This window comes from Gorilla gorilla, chromosome 19 (assembly GCF_029281585.2).
Source record: "Gorilla gorilla gorilla isolate KB3781 chromosome 19, NHGRI_mGorGor1-v2.1_pri, whole genome shotgun sequence".
Lineage (NCBI taxonomy): Eukaryota > Metazoa > Chordata > Mammalia > Primates > Hominidae > Gorilla > Gorilla gorilla.
This window is the reverse complement of record NC_073243.2, coordinates 81,453,577-81,475,903: the sequence shown is the minus strand read 5'-3', so window position 1 is coordinate 81,475,903 and position 22,327 is coordinate 81,453,577. Positions and strand designations below refer to the sequence as shown.

At 33.7% G+C, this 22,327-nt stretch overlaps 1 protein-coding gene across 2 annotated transcripts in view; it reads left to right on the top strand.

The window, feature by feature from the left end:
- The window catches only part of LMBRD2 (LMBR1 domain containing 2), a 48,570-nt gene extending 33,814 nt beyond the window's left edge, over positions 1-14,756 (top strand). For both annotated transcript variants that reach the window (XM_019013545.4, XM_055367721.2), the window contains exons 10-18: positions 89-270; positions 1,414-1,547; positions 2,905-3,010; positions 3,504-3,601; positions 6,782-6,885; positions 8,053-8,099; positions 9,405-9,510; positions 12,858-12,987; positions 13,960-14,756. In XM_019013545.4, the coding sequence (XP_018869090.2) occupies positions 89-270; positions 1,414-1,547; positions 2,905-3,010; positions 3,504-3,601; positions 6,782-6,885; positions 8,053-8,099; positions 9,405-9,510; positions 12,858-12,987; positions 13,960-14,020 (968 nt within the window). In that variant the 3' untranslated portion in view covers positions 14,021-14,756. The remainder of the gene's footprint in view (positions 1-88; positions 271-1,413; positions 1,548-2,904; positions 3,011-3,503; positions 3,602-6,781; positions 6,886-8,052; positions 8,100-9,404; positions 9,511-12,857; positions 12,988-13,959) is intronic.
- Positions 14,757-22,327: the final 7,571 nt, after the last annotated feature.

The window sequence follows — 22,327 nt, the reverse complement described above, 5'->3', positions numbered from 1 at the left end:
TATCTTATTGGGAGCTATTTTGAAACAATGTAAATATCCCATTACTCTTTTATAGTTTTCCTAATCATTTTTTTCTTTTGTCTTCTAGAATGGTACTGGGAATGTCTTTTGCGACCATGGTTTTACAAGATACTTGCTGTGGTTCTGTCCATCTTCTCTGTGATTGTTGTGTGGTCAGAGTGCACATTCTTTAGCACTACTCCTGTCTTATCCCTCTTTGCAGTCTTCATACAGCTGGCTGAAAAAACATATAATTATATTTATATCGAGGTCAGTTTATTTTATGTCTGTCATAAATAGATGTCACTTCATAGTATAATCCTTAACTGTTTTCTCCATGTATTTCTTCTAGTAAAAATTAAAGCAGTGAGGTTTTCTGCAGTGTTGTTATTCAAACTTCCAGAAATGTGCTTCATTATTTTATCCACACTATAGAAACTAATAACTGTATTTGAGGAGAGATGAAAAGTTGCAAGATAGTGTAGAAATCTGAGATTTTTTTTTTCTTTCTTTTTTTTTTTTGGAGGCAGAATCTTGCTCTGTCACCAGGCTGGAGTGTGGTGGCATGAACATGGCTCACTGCAGCCTCAACTTCCCGGGCTCAAGAAATCCTCTCACCTTCACCTTAGCCTCCCAAGTAGCTGGGCCTACAGCCATGCACCACCATCCCCTGCTAATTTTTGTATTTTTTGTAGAGTCAGGATTTTGCCATGTTGCCCAGGCTGGTCTGGAACTCTTGCACTCAAGTGATCTTCCTGCTTCAGGAGGATCCATCACACTTGGCCCTGGGAATACTTTGATTATATTTATGCCAGTAAAGCTACATAACTTATAGGCCTCCTGTGAAGAGTTGCCAAGGGAATGGGAAAACAGGCTCACATTAGAAGGTAGATTCGAAACTTTTGGATCTAGGATATTAAACAGTTTGAAGTGTTGGGTTTTTTTTCATAATCTTAGTGGGTGATTAAAAAATTCTCTATTACTGTATTTCAATTTTAGAGCATCAATAAATGTTAGCTAGAAATGAAGGCCAGGCTGGGCGTGGTGGCTCACACCTGTAATCCCAGCTCTTTGGGAGGCGAAGGCGAATGGATCATGAGGTCAGGAGTTTGAGACCAGCCTGGCAAACATGGTGAAACCCCGTCTTACCAAAAATACAAAAATTAGCCGGGCATGGTGGCACATGCCTGTAATCCCAGCTACTCAGTTGGCTGAGGAAGGAGAATCACTTGAATCCAGGAGGTGGAGGTTGCAGTGAGCCAAGATTGCGCCACTGCACTCCAGCCTGGGTGACAGGGCGAGACTCCATCTCAAAAAAAGAAAAGAAAAAGAAATGAAGGATAATGCTTGTAATTGTTAAGTGCTAAAGTCTGTTTGTTTTAAACAAACTGCTTTGTTTTTGTTTTTTTCCAGATTGCCTGCTTCCTTTCCATCTTCTTCCTAAGTATCTGTGTTTATTCTACTGTGTTCAGGATTCGTGTATTTAACTATTATTATTTGGCTTCACATCACCAGACTGATGCTTATAGCCTTCTTTTCAGTGGCATGTAAGTAGGATTATGTTTAGAAACAAGAGAAATGTCATCATTGAGTGTATTCTTATGGATCTTTTATTTTTTGTTGTTTACAGGTGTTCCACTAACATCTATATTTCTATCAGCTAATTGATTAGGTTTAAATATTAGATTGATGTTTGTTGATTGCCAGCTACCTCTTGCTTGAGGTTTAAGGTTAAAATAGGTGTGCTAGGTTAGGCTAGAAGGCAGAAGAAGCATTCTTAGTGAGCCTGGATTTACCAACCAGAGATTAGCAAGCAGTAGAAACAATGGACAGTTTAGAGACTAAGTCAGACCTAGATGGTGTTCTAAGATTCAGCAGTCTCTCACTGAGTTGAGGAGGACTGAGAAAACCAACAAGAACAATTTTTCCTGAGGAATTCAGAGAGGATTTAGAGAGATGTCTTCAAGTTGGGCAAGATTGTACAATCTATTACCTGTTCTTATTGTTAAATGAGTCCTATTAGGTATTTATAAAGGATGAACTTAGATAATTTTATAGAGGAGTTGACATCTAAAGTATTTTTAAGCATCTTTTTTGTTGTTTTCCAAATAATTATGGACTCACGGAAAGTTGCAAATGTAGCACAAAAAGTCCTATGTAACCTTCACGCTACCCCCAGTGATATCAAAACCAGGAAATGAGAGTAAAACGTTACTATTAACTACAAACTACAGACTTTATTTAGTTCTCACCATTTTTTATCCTTCATTCGTGTGTGTGTGTGTGTGTGTGTGTTTGTCTGTATGTGTAGATTCCTGTAGCCACCAACACAATCAGGATTCAGAACAGTTCTATCACCACAAAAGAATTATCTCATATTATTTTTTTTTAATTCATACCCACACTTTATTCTCCCCAGCCCCAGTTATCCAAGTGTGTGGGTTTGTAAGGCATTCTTTTTATTTGGACAGAATTGAACAACTTTATGTCTGTGCTTGTCAGAATGACATATGTTGATACAACTTCAGTTCTTTTATGTACTGAATACAATTCACCTTGAGGATGTTACTGTCCTTGTCATGCTGTGAGATGGATTTTACGGATGGCTTAGTTGTAGGAGATGATACAAAGGCACTCCACAACTTGTGGGGATAAAGCAATGGCAGAAACCATAAAAGCAAGGAGCTTGAGGCTGTAGTCACGTAGGCATTGATGTGGCAATTTTCAGAATATCTCCCAAGTAAGTGAGGGCAGGTCACATTAAGAATTCAATATATATATAAAGCAAATAGATGAAAATTTTAGCTATAATTATCTGAAATGTTTTTAATACATCTCAGTATACTATAAAATGTATTTTGCTGCTTTACTTTTTATATACATATTTTTAAATGTTTGTTGCAGGCTATTTTGCCGTTTGACACCTCCTTTATGTCTTAATTTCTTGGGTTTGACCCATATGGATTCATCTATCTCTCACAAGAATACTCAACCAACTGCTTATACATCTGTAAGTACGGTCAGAAAATAGAATTCCTTAGGTTCACTATCTATATGAGGTGCTGTTATTGTGAAATTTCTTTTAATGCCAGCAGAAAAGTTCTATAGTGTTATTGGTAAAATTTTCTCTTAAAGATTGTATACGTATTACTATTGACTAGATAAAAGTGATTTTGCTTCTTTTATGATAAAAATGTATTTTTTGGTTCATATATGTTGTCTAGCTGACCAGTGTCAAAAGAACTGACCTATACTAATATTAACTTTATATTTGTAGTCAATGTATGTGATAATTTTGAGTAATAATTATATTAATTTTCTTTAAGAGAAAACCTCAATAAAAAGCAGATTTTAAAAAATAAGTCCATTTACTGCTTTTTTTCTACTTTTTAAAAAGTTCAAATGGATTGATATAACTGGTTACAGGCAAATTTTCTAATGATGGAAAGGAATGGAAATTATAGAGCTATTCCAATTTAACTTACTTTTTTCTTGCTCTTCAGATTATGGGTTCCATGAAAGTTTTATCCTTTATTGCAGATGGATTCTATATATATTATCCTATGTTGGTGGTAATTCTCTGCATTGCTACTTATTTTAGGTAAAAAACTTAACATTGTTTTTTCTTTTGCTCTTAAATCTGGATATCCTTTCTCTTTAAAGCTCTTTTAAATATTTACTGATTGAGTTTCAGTTTGTTTCATTGTAGCTTTGGAGAAGCTGGGGATAGTTTGAAGGGACTACTTGAGTGATCAGGTGCGAGTCTCCCTCTAAAAAATTTAAAGAAAAAAGAGGTAGAGTTATTATTCTATTATAATAAATAATACTATTTTAACATTATTCTATTTAGGCTAAAAAATGATAGGATTAATTACAGAATGTTAGCTCTAAGTCCTGGCCTTTGACACTGACAGCTATCATAGCCTGCAAAACACCCTTATGTCCAGCTTTTTTCTAATGACATAAATTAGCCTTAGAGCTTTCCAATAATTATTGCTGGGTGTCTAGATGCTTCAGACCATGGCCAGCACAAAGGGTCAGGTGAGGACCGATTGTAATCAAGCTGTACATTAAGATTAGAGGAGAAATTTTCTCCTGTGTCATAAAGTACATGGCATGCTGTTTTCATGGAATTAGAATGAATGGTAGAATCTAGGCAGGAGTGAGATTCAAAAGGGGTTAAAGGATAGGTGTACTTGGCTTCTCGCATCTGTCTTTCCTTCTTTTTACACGTCAGGCCTCCTCATCCTGTACTCTGCCCTCTTTCATTGCTGAAGTGCTCCATAACATACCCAAAATACCACTTTTTCAAAAATACTTAAAAATGTTCATTGCTTACTCTTCTGAGAAAAATAAATTTTATCTACCCACTTTATTTAAATCTTCCAATACCATTTTATAGTTGTTACAGATAATATCTACTAACATTACAGTAATGAGTAAACAGATACTGTTTAAAATACATTCTCTATTGAATTTTTGAAAATATATTTTACTTTCTTATAAGTAAAATAACTAAAAGATTATAACTTCAAATTGTAGCAGGATGAGCCGCAGACAAGAACCCCTCAGACACCGAGTTGTAGAAGGAAAGAGCTTTATTCAGCTGGGAGCATCAGCGGACTCACATGTCCAAAAACCAAGATCCCCGAGTGAGCAATTCCTGTCCCTTTTAAGGGCTTACAACTCTAAGGGGGTCCTCGTGAGAGGGTCTTGATAGATTGAGCAAGCAGGGGGTACGTGACTGGGGGCTGTATGCACCAGTAATTAGATCGGAACAGAACAGGACAGGGATTTTCACGATGCTTTTCCATACAATGTCTGAAATTTGTAGATAACACAAGCAGTTAGGTCAGGGGTTGATTTTTAACTACCAGGCCCAGGGCACGGTGCTGGGTTATCTGCCTGTGGATTCCATTTCTGCCTTTTAGTTTTTACTTCTTTCTTTGGAGGCAGAAATAGGGCATAAGACAATATGAGGGGTGTTCTCCTCCCTTAAAATAATACTTTTAATATGAACTGATAGCCAATTTGATATTTTTAGTGTTTTCTTTAGGTAGAGGAGACAGTAACAGATCTACAGTGTGAAAATGATGTGTTAAAAGAAGAGACTAGTCATACTTTGTGTGCCTAAAACTATGTTTTTATTATGTGCTTAATCATTTGAAAAGTTAATAAAGTGGAACATTAAGAACTTGTAATGTATAAATGTTTTTTTAATGTTACAGTTATGCTGGCAAGATTAGCGTTTCTTCTTACCTTATTAGATGGTTATATAGATCAAGTGATATGGGGCAGAATAGTGCTCTGTCAACTATAAAATCTTAGCTATAAGGAATCACTATGTCCGAAAGCAAAATTATTAAACTTAAGATAATCATTAAAAGTGTCTTTCTAGAGTTAATCAGGATAAACTTTGAGTGCCATTTTATCTTTAAGGGAAAAAAAAAGGTTGTATTCCTTAATTTTCGGATTAACTCACAAAATAGATCTTCTGTTACAGAAACACCTGAAGCAATGCCTTACTGACATTTCAATGATAGGTTAACTTGATAAGTTCATTTTCATTTGAAATGCTGCCATAATTAGTCTAATTCCCACACTATTAGCAACACAGCCACACCCAGAGTTAATATTCAGACCTACCTGCCTAGAGAGCGTAAGTTGTTTCCTGGTACTTCAGACAAAGAGAAAACTTTCCCAGAGACAGTGATCTAATTCTGAGCTTCTCATCCCGGAGTATAGTACTCCCATAAGGATATGAAGATGGTAAGGAAATGTTTGAAGTCAGAGAATTAGCATGATCATCTACAAAACCCCAATTTTACCCAATGGTAATGCATAAAAAACATTTTTATATGAATGAAACAAGTAGATATATTATGGATTAGCTAGATATTTACACATTTTTACTGCAAAATGGAATGGAGATCTTCACTTTTTCTAAATTGCTTTCCTGTTTTCCCTTCGTCTCTCTCTCTCTCTCTCTCCTTCACCACTTTCTCCTCCTCTTCCTCCCTCTCTGTGTAGAAGTACATCATTGAAAAAGTTTGAGAACTAATATAATAAAAAGAGCTGCTTGGTTTTTATTTTCTCTGGGATTTAAATTCTAGGTCTGTCATTTATTAAGGGATCTTTAGCAAAGTATTTAACCCCTTAGGCCTGTTTTCTTATCTGTAAAGTGATATTTATCTCTTAGAGTGATAGTTAAAATTAAATAAGAAGGCATCTGTAAATTATCTGCTGTATAGTTGGATCTTAAGAAATATTAATCCTGCTTATTCACCTATCATTTCCTTCCTGTGTTCCATATTTTCAATATTCTTGTCTTGTACAACAATCAAATTTAAAGTAAATAGCAAATAAGATATAAGGTAGTAGTCTTCAGATAAGATATAGTAATCAATTTGTAGTGTATAAAAGCTATTTAAATAGTTAACTAGATCAGAGGAAAAAATTGCTCTTACATTATTACAGTTATCATTTTAGCATCTTGGTATAATTGTTTTCTGAAGGTATGCTGATAACTTGACTTAATTGACATCTATAAGAAACCTGAATATAGTGCATACCCTAATCAGTGAAGTACAGGGCATACACTTCTTAGAAAGGGAGATAAGTGGTACTTCCTGAAGCATGTCAGATGTGACGGTAGATAACTATATGATAACAGATAATGAAGCATAGTCTTCTTTTGGAGTGACAAAGCTAAAGAACAATTCATCTAAATATTTACAATGTGAAATAATGTTTGTCTTTTTAAAAAATCTGCTTTTATTAGTTTGGGAACCCGTTGTTTGAATCTGCTCGGTTTCCAGCAGTTTATGGGAGATGATGATATGACATCAGACTTAGTTAATGAAGGAAAAGAATTAATCAGAAAAGGTAAGATTTGTCTTTTAAAATAGATGAAGGGAAAATACTAAGTGCTAAGACTCAAAATACAAAATTAATATTTGTATAGTTTGTGAATAATTTTTAATCTATTCTAATAAATTATGAATTAATGCACATTTTTAGCTAAAAATGTACATATAGCCTTTCTAGCAAAAATAATTTGAAAACATGAATAATTGTTTTATCTGTCTTTAAGAAATTCTGAAGCTTAAATTATTAGTATGTCTGCAGCGAGATAGCACCCTTGTATGGTCTTGGAATCATTTTCATGTTTACCTTGAAACATATTTGCCAAGTTCTGTACAACTATAAAACTCATTAATTTAAAGAATCATCGGTTTGATACTGCATGGGAAATCATTCAAACAAAGGCTACTTTTTTAGAACGTGATGATCATTAACAGCCTGTTAGAATACATGGCACTCTAGTAGAATCAAATCACAAAACTGAGTGTATTAAATTTACTGATGTTCAAAGTGATGATAGCATGGAGGGAAAAAAACTTGACTTTTGGGACATTGGTTCTTAGACATTCTCCCTACTTGAGTCTGGGGCTTTTGTGTGATTATGAGTTGAATGTAAGACAAAATGTATTGCAGCTCCAAAATAAGCTAGTGTAGCCTTCACGTGCTCTCCTATTAGACCTCATATGGCATAGCACATCCAGTCCTGGGTAAGATTTTTAAGAATAAGACTGATAAATTAGAAAGTATTTAGAGAAGGACAGCTAGAATTGTGAGTCTGTAGGGCATTTCCTGGGGGAAAAAAAGTGAAAACATCTTGTCTGTAACCTAAAGAGAGTAACAAGGAAAGCGACTCATACAGAAAGAAAAGAAGTATGAACTTAACTTAGAAGACAGGAATAAAAGAATAGAATTTACAGAGAAACAAATTTCTGGTCATTGTGAGAAATAAGTCTTTCTTCCCTAAAGTTATTTAAGCAGAGACTACAGGGCCATCTGCAACAAAAGTAGAGAAGGCATTCACTACTGAGTAAGGTAAACTCTCAAATTCTTTCCAGCAATAACCTATAACATTTGATTTTTTGATAATTTAAAAGAAATATCGGTCATTGCCCGCTATCTTTACTTCAGTTGCACTATGTCTGATTAAACCATGTTATGCCATATTTGAGATCATTTTTCTGTCTTTAGAGAAGAGAAAAAGGCAAAGGCAAGAAGAAGGTGAAAATCGAAGAAGAGTAAGTACAGTATTAATTTCTGTAATCTGAAGATTAATTTGAAATTTAATTTCTTAAGAATCTTACTAATTTGGAATATTAGCTAAAGACAGAAAAAAACAGTGGAAAAATGTTATAAGATATATTTTTAAAGAAAGGGAATTTTAATACTTTCAGGTATATACGCTAAGTATCCTGACAGACCTGTTCTAAAAGTCATTAGTAATAAATTGCTTTGTGTTTAGCATCGAGCAGCTTCTTGCCTAAAGTAGGTGCTCCATGAATATTTGTCGAATGAATAAATACATAAATTTGTGTATTCTTGCTATTAAAGTGGTTTTGATTGCTTTAAAATTGTTTCTCTTTTTTTGGTGCTGTGACATTAATTTTATTCCTCCTTAATTTTTCTTTATGCCTCCATTTTCTGAGGCAAACTACCCTCCTGAAGAAAATGAAAAGGCAAAAAATGAGTAAAATCTAATTATAATTACCACACATTTTTTTAACAAATGGGTGTATATACTGGCAAAGTAAAAACTAACAGGAAACTTAATAGTTGTCTTTGTGTATCTTCATATATGTGTATCTTCTTTATTTTAGAATGCAGAACTAGAACCAAAGAGTAGAAGTTACTAGAGATAGATTTCTCTTCTCTATGAGAATTTCTAAATTACACAATTTACCAGAATTGCAATAGGCTTCTCGGACATAGAAAATTACATGCTATCTAGTCAGACAGCCAAAAAGCATCTGACAAGGATGTTTTAGAATGAGACCCTGCACTGCATGGAAAGTTGCATTAGGTGACTTCTAATGTCCCTTTCAATTCTAAGAATTTAATGAGTAGAATCCAGTTAATATGGTTTGACTGCATTTAAGATAACACACAATGCCGTGTGAGTCATAGGCTAATTATGTTTGTATACAACTTTAGCTGTTGACTTTTTAGCTCTCTAATATTTGTAGTTTATTTGAGTGAAAGAAAATCTTGTTAACGTCTATTAGTCATTATGGGTTCTCTTAACTTTTACATGGTCAAAGTAAGCTTGTAGTAATATTGTTTTACATTTTAGATAGATGAATAACAACCAAAGTTAGCAAAAATATCTCTATGTCATTTGTAAAAGTTGAAGTTTATAGAGACTGTGACTTCAATAAATCATGTAAAAATAAAAACATTGACCTATGATTTTTAAAGATACTAGGATAATTATATTGATTACTAATGAATCTCTGATGAAAATAAATTATATTGCATATGTAATCTCTTGACATTAATGAATTATTTTCTGTTCTATTATATGATTATTTGTGCTTCTTTTCTAGGAATGGAAAGAACGTTATGGACACAATAGAGAAGATTCCACTAGGAACAGAAATATTCATACTGACCCCAAAGAGTCAAACTTCTCAGATGTTAATACCAACCGTTGTAAGTAGTTTATCTTCTAGTTCACTTGGAAATTGTTTTCTTATGCTTGCTTGCATAGAGACTGAGTGTTAGAATACACATCCAGAAATGCCTTTGTAGAATTATAAATGGTATATTTGCAGTGACTTCTTTTTTTTCTGCATTCCTCAGTATATAGAAGGAAGGGGAAGCTCAAATATGTACTGTGGTAGGGAAAGGAGAAACTGGGGCATCAAATGAATAGTTGTAAGTATACTAACCCTAAATAATGTAAGCACTTATCCCAGGTATGTTCTAGGCAGGTGTTTATTTCTACAACTTACCTTGATGTTTTTCTTTCCTATTAGTAGGTGTAGGTTATTCGGTCATTTTTATAATAATTTATTGACTGACCCATATAAGTTAGGCATATTCCCAGGTATACAGCAATACAAAGAAGGTATATTTCTTGTCCTCAGGATGCTCATAATTGAGTGAGGGACTGATACCAGACAGAAGCCATCTGCTACCAGGGTGGGTTAGGAAACCTTGTATCACTGACCCCACACTGACATGATGCAGAAGCTATTTAGGAGGTGCCAAGAGACCAGTTTTTGCCTAGGACCTTGAACTGAGTAGAAGGAAGAGGCTGTTTTTGGGAGAGATGTAAGATTGCTGAAAAGCTCCACCACTGAGGCTTCAGTGCACAGGGTTTAAGACTGAGGATGGAGGAGAAAAACTGAGCACTCTCACCCACTCAGCTGCAAGTTTCGCACTGAGTACCAAGCCATAGTAGTCAATTGTTGGAGGAGGAATAGAAACATGGAGAAGACTCCCTCTGTGGCATATCCATATCCATGCAGGGACTACTGAAATCTGAGAGTGGAAAAAGAATACTGAGAGAAACCATCTGACACTTGAGGCCCTACTAAGTACAAGGTCATAGGATTTCATTACTAGAGAAATGTGAAGTCTGTGGGGACTTAAGGAAACTAAAGCAACAACCAAATCCAAACTCAGATCAACTATAGGTTGAGTGATTCCAGCCCTCAACAGTGATGATCTAATAGAAGAGGTGTGCCCATTCTGGGTATAAAACTATGATTTCTCTCCATCTTGTCCTTCTTTTACACATAATGTCTGGCTTTTAACCCAAAATTATGAGATATACAAGAAAGTAAGATAATATGAGCCATTTTCAAAACATAAAATAGTGAACATAGCCAGACCCAGAGGTGGCTCAAATGTTGAAATTATCAGACAGTGCAGTGACTTTGAAATAACCAATTGATATGTTAAATGATCTGATGGAAAGGTTGGACAATGTGCATGAACAGATAGGGGGGAATTTCACCAGAGAGATGGAAACTATACAAAAGAGCTAAATAGAAATGTTAAAAATATTTTAATTACAGACTATGTATGATATTGTAGATTTCTCATGACAGCTCTGATAGAAGGATGCACACCAGATGCAGAAGGAATTCAGCTTGGGGATTGAAAAAGAGGGCTTATCTTAGGAAAGAGTTTTTATAATGAAGAAATATTTCTGTAATAAGGACATGTTTAGCTGAGTATTTAAGAAGGAATCGTACTTAGCCAGGTGAAGGGTATTTTAATTAGAAGGGAGACTAAGTGCAGGATGTTGTGGCATGAGAGAACCTTTGGGAAAATGCATGTTTTTCTCTAACTAAAGCCTAAGCATGGGGAGGCTAATAAGAGAGGAGGCCACAGAGTAGTTGGGGAACAGATATTGTCATTCTCCAATGTTTGGATTTGGGGCCAGGCGCGGTGGCTTATGCCTGTGAGGCCAAGGTGGGTGGATCACCTAAGGTTAGGAGTTCGAGACCAGCCTGGCCAACATGGTGAAACGCCATCTCTACTAAAAATACAAAAAGTAGCTGGGTGTGGTGGTATGCACCTGTAATCCCAGCTACTCAGGAGGCTGAAACGGGAGAATTACTTGAACTCAGGAGGCGGAGGTTGTAGTGAGCCGAGATCATGTCACTGCACTCCAGCCTGGGCAACAGAGCAAGACTCCATCAAAAAAAAAACAAAAACAAAAAAACAACGAAAGAAAAAAAGGTTGGGATTTTGACCTAAAGGTAAGATTTCAATCTGGGAAGAAGCATGATAAGATTTTTGGTTTAGAAAGATGAATTTGATGGCAGTATAAAGCATAATTCTTGGGGAAGTGAGACATAGAAACCATTTCAGAGACTGTTTGGTAATACAGTCAAGAAATGATTAGGGTCTAAAATAAGGCAGTTGTCCTGGAGATGAAGAGAAAAGGATTTATTTGAAGGACTTTAGGGTATAATAAATAGGAAAGGGCTAAAGGTTTAGTTAAAACTAGGAAATAGGATTCTGTAAAGGGATTTGGACGCTTGCTTACCATAGAGTGGAAGAAGTTTACAGAATAGAAAGATCTGGCAAGACGGGAGAGTGCTTAAAAGAAGAGGAGTCACAAAGTCATAGGATGATGAATTAGAGAGAATCTAGCATGTATTGGGCAATTGCGATTTGCTGAATGAGTGAGAGAAAAGATGAAGAGATTTGCATTTGGGACAGAGTCCAAGCTTACAAAAATGTAAATATGATAGAATTGGCTTGCATTAAGTTTTCAGAAAGAACTATACCATAAAGCTGTTGTAAATCTACTTGGACTCCTCTGAACAGCATTGTGAAAATTTGGTTTGTTTATATAGAAATCCCTATCCACATACAGAAGGGAGAGTTAGTTTTCTTTTTCTGCTGTCTGGTATGATAATCATTAGCCACACGTGGCTATTGAGCACTTGCAACATGTTGAAATGGTAATATTTTGGATATATTGTGTTTAAATATATTAAAATTAATTTCACTTGTTTCTTTTTACTTTTTAATATAGCTACTAGAAAATTTCTAATTAAATATCAGCTTGCATTCTATTTCTGTTGGCTAGTGCTACCCATACTCTTGCCTTATGGTAAAAAGACACACCTTTTTTTAAGAGTTTGAGCTGATTACACATTAAAGTCCTAGCCAAGAAATGAGGTTTACTGTAAAACCAACTCAAACTACTTTTGTTAATAAACAGTTTCACCATTGTGATACCATAGTTAAATGTTAATTCTGAGTTACACTAATGAAATGTTTGCACTGTGTCTGCTTCTGAGCTTAGAGAGCTTCTTAGCTAACTACAAGCCTAGAGAACTTTTCCTTGCTATATTCTATTATACTGCTTATAATTTTAATCTGATTTTAAGGAACCATGTAGTTATCTTTTCTTATGTTCTTTGTCTTCAGATTCCTTGGAATTTTGATTTTTCTTTCTGTACCTCCATAGACTGTGACCCATAAGTTAAAAGACAGTAGGGAAGTAGACATTTTTCCCCCTTCCTTTGCAGCTGCATTCAAATATACCAGGGCTAATAACAGGACTGAAAGGGACCGGATAGAACTTCTCCAAGATGCAGAACCTTTGGATTTTAATGCAGAAACATTCACTGATGATCCTCTTGAATCTGAATCAGGAAGGTAAGTTCTGGCTGTGACATTTTAGCTCTAGCATTCCTCTACACTTTTAATAACACATTGACTTGACAAGGTTGAAAATAAGTAAGTAAAGGTGAAAGTAAACAAGTGATAAGTAAAGGAAAATGTTCATTTTCACTAACAATAAAAAATATATTAAGTAACTTTTGATACCTTTTTAGACTTTCTAATGCTTTTATATTTTAAAAATTATATCATCCAGTAATGGTAACTAAAATTGTTATCTTCATACAATACTAGTGGTATTATAAATAAGAAAGAATAATTGAAATATATAGCAAAGGATCACAACAATATTTATATGCCTATTTCTGATTGTCCCATTTGTGAAATTTATTATATTTAGTAACTGCTGCATAGCAGTGTCTAGATGCCAGACACTATTCTAAGCCCTTTAACAAAAATATTGTAATTGTATGGTTGCAAATTCAGCTGGATTGAAATCCAGAGAGGCTCAGTAAAGTGCCCAGTCACACAACTTGTAAATGGCAAGTCAGGCATTCAAAGTCCAGTATTCTGGCTACAGAGTCTGTACTTTTAGCCATTATGCTATAAGCACATAATTAAATAAAAGCAAAATATCATGTGCACGAAAATGTTTACTATAGTATTGCCTATATGCAGTAAAAACCTAGGTTATATTTATATGCAACAATTGAGAGTGGTTATTGAATTGATTGATCTCCCAGATGTGTCTTACATCTCCTGCCCCCTTTTTTTACATCTCTCACTCTGTCATGCATATATTCTAGGGTCTAAAACCGTTGCTGGTTGATTTATAATTAAGTACTTTTGGATAATATACTTGGAGGGTAAGTTTCTGCTTTCAGCTACTGACTAGATTTTACAGTACTTACAAATTATATGGCCACTCCCTTTTAATGTATTCTTGTTTTCCTCTCTTCCTTTATTATTTTTGATGCCTCAGATCATTTCTTTATGTTCCCTTTTCAGGTATCAGCCTGGTGGACGATATCTCTCGATGTCTCGCAGTGACATATTTAATGATGTTTAAAGTCTGAAAAAGTTTGTGGGACCACTAACCAAGGTCAACACATCAGTTCAATCTTGATGAACATCTGTGTACCCTAGAATTTCCTCTATACTCAGTGAAAAGTGTCAAGATAACAAAAAAGGCACTGAGAATTAATTATATCTTAGGAATAATAGTTTAATGTGCATTGAATAGAGTATCACCTTTTCCAACAAGATTTATTACATATCATTTCCTAAGCATCTGCCTTAGAAATACAGTTACAGTGGAAGGATTTTAAGAAAGATCAACATATGTTAAGAACATGCAGTTCAGTTAGTTTCAGATTAATTTTTTTCAAGAGAGTTATTTTAAAGATTCAAGGAAGCCATAAGTCATACTAAATAATATTATATACAGTTTTGTTATTGTGACTTACATTTTTGTTACTTCTAAAAAGTATATTCAACCTGTATTTCCCAAAGAAATGTAAGTGAATGGAGACCTCAAATAATAACTGTATTCATAAAACTCGTGTCTTAAAACAAGGCTTACTTACTAGACATAACTGAATGTAAAAAGTGCTTTTTCAAATCTGTTTGCAAACTCGTGGGGGATTTTTGCATGTATAAGATTAAGATTATACTTCAAGTGATGCGTGTCTGTGTATTTAGCATGTGTACTATAATCAGGTGATATAGTATTCCTTCAGTCTTTGTAGTAACTGGATTTTTTTATGCTTCTGGTATTGCTTTATAAAAGATTTTCATTTCAGAAAGCTATGTTCACGTTTATCATTTAACATATTGATTTAAATGTTGATTATGCCATTCAAGGATAAATCCTAGGCATTAATGGAAAATAGTTTTTTTTTTTAAGTAGTCAAAGAGTCCAACAAAATCCTTCAATATTTAAAGGTACCTGCTTATACTTTTTGAGAAAAAAACTGGTTATTCAAAGGTAAAAAGTGAATCCATTTACTGTTATTACTGATACTTAAATTGTGGTTTATAGAAAACAAAACTATATTAGAATGGAAATGTGTAATAACTTGTTGGTTAAACATTCTTACTAAATAGACTGTTTTAACCTTTGTGTTTAAGCTAAATTTATGTATTATATTTTAAAGCACTAGTGTTTTATTGAAAAGTGAACATGTTTGATTGCAGCATGCTTGCAGAGAGTTTTCTTATGTCCCTAGAATATTTGCAACTCTTACTGAATCCATGCTACATTTAGTGACCATACTTCAGCTTGCCTAATACAGTCTCAGTGTAACACCTAGTATCCTGTTTATTACTAGTGATTACTTTCACCCTCAAGTATCCCAGTTTGAAGATGAATTATATGGTTCCCCTAACTTGAAGTTAATCTTTCCCCAAGACATAAATTTAAAATTTTTATTTTTCTTTTTAATAAATATTATCATGTAAGTTTTTTTAAAACACAGCTCTATGCAGATATTGAAAGGAATAGAGCATCATCCTCTTTATCTGAAAATTTTGATCTTTGAGTTTTTATGATCTTTGTGATTAGATCCCTTTTAAAATAATTATCAGTGGATAGACTTACTCTGAATTGAAGGTCATATAGACTACACTTAAGAACACACACATACAGTCTTTTCATGTGAAGTGTGGCCAGAAAGCAATAAGCCAGGAGCAGAGATAATTTGATCCTCTTTGTAATTTAATGATTGACTAATTGAATACCTTTGGCAAATCACGTAGCTCTTCAGTGCCTCAAGTGCTTCATTCTGCCCTTTCATTTGCAGAATGAAGATGATACTTGCTATTTACCTGCTGATCTACCTTACAAAGCCATTGTGAGGAAGTTGAGTTGGTGTTTATGTACTGGAGTTTATAACTGTGCTATTTTTCCTAGTGATACTTGAAGGTATTGGATGGGGAAATGATCATCCCAGAAATGGGTCCAGTTTCTTATTATTACAGAAAAGTTTACAAGTCCTTAAAGCAAAAATGCTTTTGGACTAATTCATCAAAAGTCCTGTGAAAGTAGTGTTGTTTTAGTTAGTCTTTGGGTTTACTTTGGAATAATTTCTTAAGTATAATGTTTCTCATCAGGTTTTGTCATGAAATTAAGATGCTGTTGTTGCTGAAACAGAAGCAGAAAAGGAAAAGAAATTAGCCAATTACTTTTATAACTAACTTTTATAATGCCCTAAGATAAATTGGTAGGAACGTGTAAGGTAATGTTACCACTTTCCTTTAGTATTAAATTTTTTATGGTTATAGTTGAAGTATATACGTGCATACACTTCACAACCAGTATAGATCCCTTTATGACTTTCAAGTTATATTTAAAATAATATTTGGTTGTTTCAGTGATTCAGAATATTCAACTTTTTAAGCAGAATTTTTCTTACAGAATGTTATATACAATCATATAAAAATGTTATTTTGTTGGATAAATTTGAGTTCAGAAGGCAATGACTTGACCCTGGAAGACTCAGTTTATTGCTGGGGAACCGAGTTAATATTTGTCAAGCCACCCTGTATAAAAAACTGTAATGGGTAGAAGTTTTCTCTTTTGAGAAGCTTATTGAAATATAATGACATCTACTGCAAAATAGGACTACTAAATATACTTTACATGCAAAGTACATTTCTTAAAGAATTATTTCTGGTAATTTTTGATGACTTTATTACTTGATAATAAGTATTAGTTTAAAATTTTCCAAATTATTCTTTAAATAGTTGTTAGGTAAGAATATTCAGTAAGCCAGTAATTCAGAATAAATATTGCAGAAAATAATAATAATCTATTAATTTAATGAATTACCTCTAAATTACTAATTAACTTCTTTTACAACATAAATAACTTGGTATCAATAGAGCATTTTTGTAAAAAACAAAAGAAAGAATAAATTTAATTATTAAAATTTGCTCTCTTACCAAATGAATACAAGGGCTTTTGAATAATCTCATTGCATAAGAGGCCCTCATTTCACAGAAATGGTAAGAACTAAATCAAAAGATTCAAGGGTTTTCCCTTTATAAAGAATAGATCAGAAAATTTGACAATCCAGACATTCAAAAAAACATTCTGCCAGTTGATTTTTTTGGACTACTATTTGATTAGATGATCAGTTCTGAAATTTAAGCTGCATGTATGCCCAAATTAAATTAGCATAGGAAAGTCAATGTGTGTGGTTTTTTAAAAGTGTATTTTAGCATATTAATGGAGAAATTTAATTTACATTGAGTTACAAACCTCATTCTTATTAATAGGTTTAGGGAATGTTCTTGCTGGTGTGCTGATTACCATATTCGAGAAAAAATAAACTCTCCATATTATAATTCACCTGTTTAGTAAGGTGAGTTTCTTACTTGTGATTTGAGTGGATTATGCCTAAAAATTACAAGTATATTTGCACTAAGCGACAAAATATGTCCCTGAAAAATCTTAGCATACTTGAATCATCAAATGTAATGGATTGTATTAAATTCTAAATGTTAAGAAGTAAGTGGATTTAGGGTTTTGTCTTTCTTTTCTTATGTCCTTTCTCATTCCTTTATACCTTTCTTCCTTTCTGAGGCCTATGTTTATAGCATGACTTTTAATGTGCTGAAAGATTTTCCTTCTGTTTTGTGTACAGAGTTGTTTTTGATGAGTGGTACACTCAGAAGGAACTAGTTCTGACTACAAATCCCACTACTTGAAATAGCAATATTGTACCTAAAGTAGTCAAACAGATTTTGCTAGACAACTAAGCAACATCTGAATACAAATGTAAAGTATGCTGGCTCAGTGTATCTTTTAGGTCACTAAAGAGGACACATCAGTAAATAAATTGTTTTCAGTGTAATATTTTTACATAAAAATAGATTCCCCCCCAAAATTTAAGATTTATTTAGATTCTTGAGACATCTTTTTATGAAAAGGAATTAATAACATACATCATCAAAACTTTTCTTAGGAGCGTTGCTGAAACAATATAAGAAGGTTACAGAAGGCCTTCTAAAATATGAATTCCCATCTGTATGAGGTACTTCTTTCCAACTCAGTGACTTTTTGCCCAGAGACTTGGAAGACTGGGCAATGTTTTCTTTCCCCTTTCCCAACTCCTGGAGACAAGGCCCTAGGAGCAATTTCCTCCAGTAGGGCAGGCCGTAGTCCTGCTCTGTCTTACTTCCCACTGCAGCAGGAACATGTCCTCGCCTCTGATTCCTTCTGTACCAAGCCATTGGTCCACTGAGGTCAATTGAGGACTCACTGTAAATTTTAAATCTGTTAATAAAGCAAGGATATTGGCATGTTCCTCTTCTCATCAATATCCTAAAAGATTTATTTTTTACACACTCCCTGGGAAAAATTAACTTTTTTTCACTGAAAATATTTCCTTTTGTGGTTATCTTGATCTCAGATTATTTTGTGAAAGAATTTTACTGTACTTAGTTCAAAAGAGTAGGAAGAATGATTTACTATTGCAGACATATGTAGGGTAAAATCATAATTTATTTAAACTGACTGTACAACACCATTTAGAGTTGATATTGACATAAATGTTATTAGCCTACTAATTTGGGACTGCATTTCTCAACAATGCTGGCAAGCATCTTCCCTACTTAGCATACCAAGTTGTAGGGGAGAGACTGTGTATTTATTTTTTAAAAGCAATCCAATGGATTTGTTTTTGTTCATATTTTGAAAACAACTTGAAGGATTTTTTTTATTTTAGAAGGTAGAAAATATGTGGACCTGTGTTTTAAATTACTATAATATGTATTTATAAATTATAACATTGAATGATACAACAGAGCTCTAATATTGATGTTCTCACTTTCTGATATTTAATTTTTATAAATGTTTTTGTAAGTAACTAATTGTAGTATTGCTTTTAAGTAGTTTTAAAATCTATCTCAAATAAGTTCTGCCCAGACCTATTTCCTTAGGACAGTATTCTAAAGTTCAGTAGTCCAGTGTGAGCTTGAAATACTCCTAGATCCTGTCAGTGATTTTTATATATACCAATACACAAGCAAATTATTAATATACCAAAAACCTAATTTCTGCATTGCATTAATAAAATACTTGTTATTTTGCCTTTATCCAATTCAGTTGATTAGGTGAAATAGAAAATTAATCTTTTCTAATGTGCATATGATCATAATTTTTCAAAATGTTACTGTGGTCATTTTTGGTGCATGATGCCAAGTTTATCTTTAGTTAGCCATTGCCACCTGATATGTAATGACAAATGTTTTACCATCTGATCATTGGGTTGTAGATTAAACTATTTTTTTTCTCTGTAGATTCTCACTACGTTTTCAAATATGTACTTGGAAAAAGCTGCAAAGTGCTACCTATAAGCAAATTAGTAACTTTGGCCTTATCTATGCATAGTGTTCTCTCAGTTTGGTTTTGATAAATTCATTGACTTGCAGTTCCTTTGTAGTATTTTAACTTATTGTGATGTAATGAATTTTTTGAAATGTTTATTTGATTAGCTGTTAAAGTATAGGAAAGAAGGTAGCTTTGCATGAAATAAATTACATTTCTACAAGTTAATAAGAATTTTGCTGATTATTTGTATATTTTACTTCATTTTGAGATTAAGGTTCTTTTAAGTAGATTCAGGCGTTCTTTGTTCCTTATATATTTGTTAGCAATTATGACAAATGTTTTAAAATAAATATGTGTACTTTAGTTTTCACATTACTTTTTCTTATGTTTGAAAGTAATTATATATGTATTGAAACATACTGTACCCCATAAATATGGACACTTATGTATCAATTTAAAACATTTTAAAAATTTTTAAAAAGAGAAGTAACCCCCTCACTACAAAATGTTTAAAGAAAATTAGATCAGAAACCAGTGAAATTGAAAATGGGAGAACAGTGGAGAAAATCAACAACACCAAAAGCTGGGACTTCAAAAAAAAAAAAAAAAGATCAATAAATTTGATGAAATTTTAACCAGGCTAACCAAGAAGACAGAGTAGGCTGCTTTCCTGTATACCAAAAATGAACAATTGGAAAGTGAAATTTAAAACACAACATTATTTACATTAGTCTTAACTAATAGAGTAAGAGAAGAAAGGGAATAAAAAGTGTACAGATGCTTTTTTGTTCACAGATGACATAATTGTCTATGTAGAAAGTCCAAAAAATTTGACAAAATAACTCCTAGACTATAAGCAGTTATAGCAAGGTTACAAGAAACAAGGTTAATATACAAAAGTCAATCACTTTCCTATATAGCAGCAATGGACAAGTGGAATTTGAAATTTAAAACACAATATCTATATTGGCACTCCCAAAAATGAAATACTTAGGTATAAATCTAATGAAATTTGTATGAGATCTGTATGATGGAAACTACAACTGATGAAAGAAATTAAAAAACTAAATAAATGGAGAAATAGCCCATGTTCATGGATAGGAAAACTCAATATTATCAATATGTCTGCTCTTCCCAAATTGATCTATAGATTCAATGTAATTCCATTTAAAATCTCAGCAAGTTATTTTGTGGATATTGACAAGCTGATTCTAAAATTTCTGTAGACAGGCAAAAGACCAGAAGAGCCAACACAACATTGAAAAACAAAGTCAGGACTAACACTACTCAATTTCAAGTCTTACTATAAAGCTCCACTTCAGTAGTTAAGACATTGTTAGTTAAGACATTGTTAAGATATTGTTAAGACATCGGCGAAAGAATAAACAGATCAGTGGACCAGAATAGAGAGCCCAGAAATAGACCCATAAGTAGTCCATTGATCTTTGACAAAGGAACAAAGACAATTCAATGGAGATAGTCTTTTTAACAAATGGTCCTGGAACATCCACATTCAAAGAGATAAGTGTAGATATTGACCTTTCACAAAAATTAATTCAAAGCTGATCACAGACATAAAAATAAAACACAAAACTATAAAACTTCTAGAAAATAACATAAGAGAAAATCTAAGTGATCATGGGTTTGGCAGTGAGTTTTTAGATACAGCACCAAAATCACAATTCATGGAAGAAAAATTGGACGTTGGACGTCATTAAAGTTAAAACTTATGCTCCACAAAAGACACTGTTAAGAGAATAAAAAGCTAAAAAGCCAAGCCACAAAGACACTGTTAAGAGAATACAAAGCTAAAAAGCCAAGCCACAGACTGAGAAAAATGTTTGCAAAATATATGTATCTTATACAAGATTTATATCCCAAATATACAAAAGAACTCTTTAAACTCAAAAATAAACCCAATTAAAAAGTGGGCAAAGGATCTGAACAGACACCTTGCAAGATATACAGATGGCAAATAAGCATATGTAAAGATGCTTAAGGGACTATGTCATAAGGGCATTGTAAATTAAAACAACAATAAAATGCCACTTACTAGAATGGCTAAAATCCAAAACACTAAATAACACCAAATGCTGGCAAGGGTGTGGAGCAACAGATACTGTCATTCATTGCCAGCCACTTTGGAAGACAGTTTAACAGTTTCTTACAAAGCCAACATGCTCTTTCCATATGATTCAGCAATCAAGTTCATAGGAATTTATCCAAATGAATGGAAAACTTATGTCCACACAAAAACCTGCACACAAGTGTTTATAACAGTTATATTCATAATTGCCCCAAACTGGAAACAACCAAGATGTCCTTCAATGGGTAAATAAGCAAACTGTTGTACATCCATAAAATGGAATATTCAACCTCAAAAAATGAACTATCAAACTATAAGAAGACAAGGAGGAATATTGAATGCATATTACTAAGTGAAAAAAGCCAGTCTATACACTGTGTGATTCCAACTATATGACATTCTGGAAAAGGCAAAACAATGGAAGCAATAAAAGGATCAGAGTTCCAGTGGTGGGGGTGGGTGGGAGAGAAGGGATAAATAGGTGGAGCTTGAGATATTTAGGGCAGTGAAATTATTGTCTATTGATACTGTAATGGTAGATGTGTGATGTTACACATTTGTTAAAACCCATAAAATTTTACAAAGCATGAACCCTAATGTAGATTGTGTGCTTTAGTTAAGGTATCAATATTGGCTTATCAATAGTAACAAATATACTAATGCAAGATGTTAATTAACAGGGAAACAGGTGGGGGTTCTCTGAACTTTCTGCTCAATTTTTTTGTAAACCTGAAACTGGTCTAAAAAAATAGTCTCGGCCAGGTGTAGTGGCTCATGCTTGTAATCTCAGCACTTTGGGAGGGTGGGGTGGCTGGATTGCTTGAGCTCAGGAGTTCAAGACCAGCCTGGGCAACATAGTGAGACCCCATCTCTCTCAAAGAAAAAATACAAAGTTACCTGGGCATGGTGGTGCCCGCCTGTAGTCCCAGCTACTTGGGAGGCTGAGGTGGGAGGAT